The sequence below is a fragment of the Oryzias melastigma genome, linkage group LG1 (assembly GCF_002922805.2).
Source record: "Oryzias melastigma strain HK-1 linkage group LG1, ASM292280v2, whole genome shotgun sequence".
Taxonomy (NCBI): Eukaryota; Metazoa; Chordata; class Actinopteri; order Beloniformes; family Adrianichthyidae; genus Oryzias; species Oryzias melastigma.
In genome coordinates, this window is record NC_050512.1 from 32,133,407 (window position 1) to 32,136,561 (window position 3,155).

Below are 3,155 nucleotides of genomic sequence, written 5' to 3' on the forward strand. Positions count from 1 at the left end.
CTTCCGGGTTGGCCTCACGTTCCGCCTGCCAGTGTTGGGGGTTGGTTCAGACCTGCACAACTCCAAACCCATGAGGTCCGGACCTTAAGGAGTCCAGACATCCAAGAGTCCAGACTTGCAGGAGTCCAGACAGAAGGATTCAAACAGAACTGAAGAGGAGATTTATTTTATTCTGCCGTCAGGATTTGTTCCTTTCTTATCATTTCATCCGTTTCGACTCATTTTGGTTCAGTAATGTTTCCCAGGTTCTCAGGTGAATCCTGAAGTTCTGTCACTGAAAATCCACAAGAATCCAAACAGGTGAAGAAGAAAAAGTTCTTCATCTTTTATTAAAGACGTTTCTCCAATCCAGGATGGATTGTTTCTTGGTTTCAGATCCTCATGACGTTTACGAGTCACTTCCTGACTCATGAAAAACTTCAAAGAAATATTTTTTTATTATGGTCAAAATTCAAAGTAAACATAAAAAATGTATCAAAAACTAGGCGGCTCAGAGGTCTGTTTGAAGGATTTCAATTCATTAGAGTCAGAATATCTGGAGCCTTTAAAAATAAATGCGGTTCAAGATGTCATAGACAGGTGGTGAGACAGGTGTTCAGACAGGTGTTTGGAGAGATGTTCAGACAGGTGATAAAACAGGTGGTCAGACAGGTGATGAGACAGGTGGTCAGACAGGTGGTCAGACAGGTGTTCAGACAGGTGTTCAGACAGGTGGTCAGACAGGTGTTCAGACAGGTGGTCAGACAGGTGGTCAGACAGGTGGTCAGACAGGTGGTCAGACAGGTGTTTGTGCTCTAAAGCTCACAGGTCATTGTAGAAATAATTCATTTAGAAATGATGAAATGATTTTAGATTTCAGACTGATGGTTGCTGAGGTTAAACCTCCAGAACATTTACAGATCTTCTCATTCTGGATTCTTCTCCACCGTTTGAAATGGTTCTGGTTCTGTGACGAGCACCTGGATCGTTCAATCCTGAACGGACTTCCTGTTCCCAAACTCACATTCGCAGCCCGACCCGGCCATCAGCAGCCGGCCCGGCGGCAGGGATCGTCTGACCGTCCTCACCACCTCCACCCGCTCCGCCTCCGTCAGGTACGGATACTCGCCGTTGGAGCCCTGGACCACCAGACCTGCAGAACCGGAACCACACCAGAGTCAGATCAGAGGGAGATCAGCTGATCTGAGAACGTGCAGAGAGACGCCAACAGAACATCCTCCAGCTGTCTGAGTCCGGTTCTGCTGGTTCTCCTGATCCAAACACTGGATCTCCCCACGTTCGCCTTTTGCTTTGTCAGATTACACCGAAAATCTTTCCCGTAATCTGATAGTTTTATAATCCAGCCTCAGTGGAATAATCTGGACTAAATTGGATCATAAGTTAAAGTTGTTCTGGTTCTGTGTAGCACTTTGACCCGAACATGACGGGCTTTTATGGATAAACAGAACAAAAACTAGCAAAGATGGTTTAAGATTTAAATTCTGTTTTCACACATTTCAGATTAACGTGTCGTAGAATAAACATTTAATGTTAGAAAACATATAAGAGTAAATACAAAGAAGTGCATCTGTGAAAAGGATCCGAATGCTTCAGTTTTTACACATTTCAAACATTATTTTATCATTTTTTGTCAGGTTTGACCTAGAACTAGAAATGCTAGAACTGCAGCTGACTCAGAACTTCAGATGAGGCTAAAAGTGAAACGTCTGGTTCTGTTTTTAGATTGAAGAAATTAGAAGAGCAGATAATGACCGGATCTGGTTGAGGTTATTATGGTCTGTCCTGTGTTCCACTCTGTGGTTCGTCTTTGTTTTCTGTTCATCAGATTTTCTATGAAGAAAATGGAAACAGTTCTGACAAACACAAACAGGATCATGAAGAACATTTTGTCATTTCAACGATCTAATGAAACATTTTAGTGACATTAATCAACATTTGATGACATAACTGTCAGAATTGATCATTTTTTTCATCAGAAGTCATTCATTTTTCTATGAAACATTCAAATATTTTTAATTATATTTTTTACATTTAAGTATTTTTTGTAAATATTGGACTAAATTAACCGGCGTAAGATCCCGTTTGAGCCCCTGAACCAAGTTGGTTCCTCCAAACTGTGACACATGTCAAAGTCAAGGCCCGGGGGCCGGATCCGGCCCTCCAGGTAATTCTATCCCTCCAGATCATTTTATTGTTATTAATGACCCGATGTTATCTTATTTCTAACTTGTATAAATTTGACAAAATATATTTTTATGGAGAGTAAAATATTGAAAGTTATTTAAGGTTTAAGTTGATTTATTCTGAATAATATTCCTGTCTTTTTATTATTCATAATTAGGTTAAAAAGTTACAGTTTTAAAAATTGGCATTCTGATAGCTTTATGGACTATTTTGGTATTTAGTAAGATTTTTAGGCTATTTTGGGGTTTAGCTAATATTTCAGCTGCATGCTAGCTGTTATTGCTAACCTATTTTTTTTCTTTAGACTAATTTTGAATTTAGCTAATATTTTAGCTGTCTATCAGCTTCTCCGTTTTCAGCTATTAGCACTAGCATCTTTAGCGGCCACATTCAGCTTCCAGCATTCACATTATCACAGGTAATGCTTTATATCTAGTTCATAAATATTTTTTAATTTTATAGTTTTAAAAAGTAGTTTTAGAGTGTTCAGTAAATGTTTATCCTGTTCGACCTCAGGAGTGTTTTGGATTTTGAGTTTGATTCCCGCTCCTGCTGTAACGGTTCTGGGTGCATTAGTGGCGCATGCGCGGTAGAGTGCAGCAGTACTTCCTGACCTTTGACCTCCCCGCAGACTGCAGCGCACGCGCCACAAACCCTTCGTTTCTGCTCATAAATGCGGTGTTTCCCGCCACGCTCGGCTCTGACCTTTGAAGGGGACCTCCGCGTACTTCTGCAGGTTCTCCTCCAGTTTCTCCGCGTCCACGTCCTCCCTGGCGGTGAACGGGGTGGCGATGGGCGGGTAAATGCCGCTCAGGTCCGGCCCGGCCGCCGCCGCGCGCCTCTGGAGGCTCCACGCGCGCAGGACTGAGTGTGAGCGGCGGGAAATCAGGCCTCTGCAGGCCCGCGCGCAGTGCATGGTGGAGCGGACAGGAGGACGGTTAATCAGCAGACTGTGGGGGGGTCACTTCGCT

At 42.8% G+C, this 3,155-nt stretch overlaps 1 protein-coding gene across 2 annotated transcripts in view; it reads right to left on the bottom strand.

The window, feature by feature from the left end:
- Positions 1 to 3,149, bottom strand: part of hoga1 (4-hydroxy-2-oxoglutarate aldolase 1) — a 10,566-nt gene extending 7,417 nt beyond the window's left edge. For both annotated transcript variants that reach the window (XM_024289294.1, XM_024289293.1), the window contains exons 1-2: positions 2,890 to 3,149; positions 1,004 to 1,132 (exon numbers count right to left, since the gene is read on the bottom strand). In XM_024289294.1, the coding sequence (XP_024145062.1) occupies positions 1,004 to 1,132; positions 2,890 to 3,100 (340 nt within the window). In that variant the 5' untranslated portion in view covers positions 3,101 to 3,149. The remainder of the gene's footprint in view (positions 1 to 1,003; positions 1,133 to 2,889) is intronic.
- Positions 3,150 to 3,155: the final 6 nt, after the last annotated feature.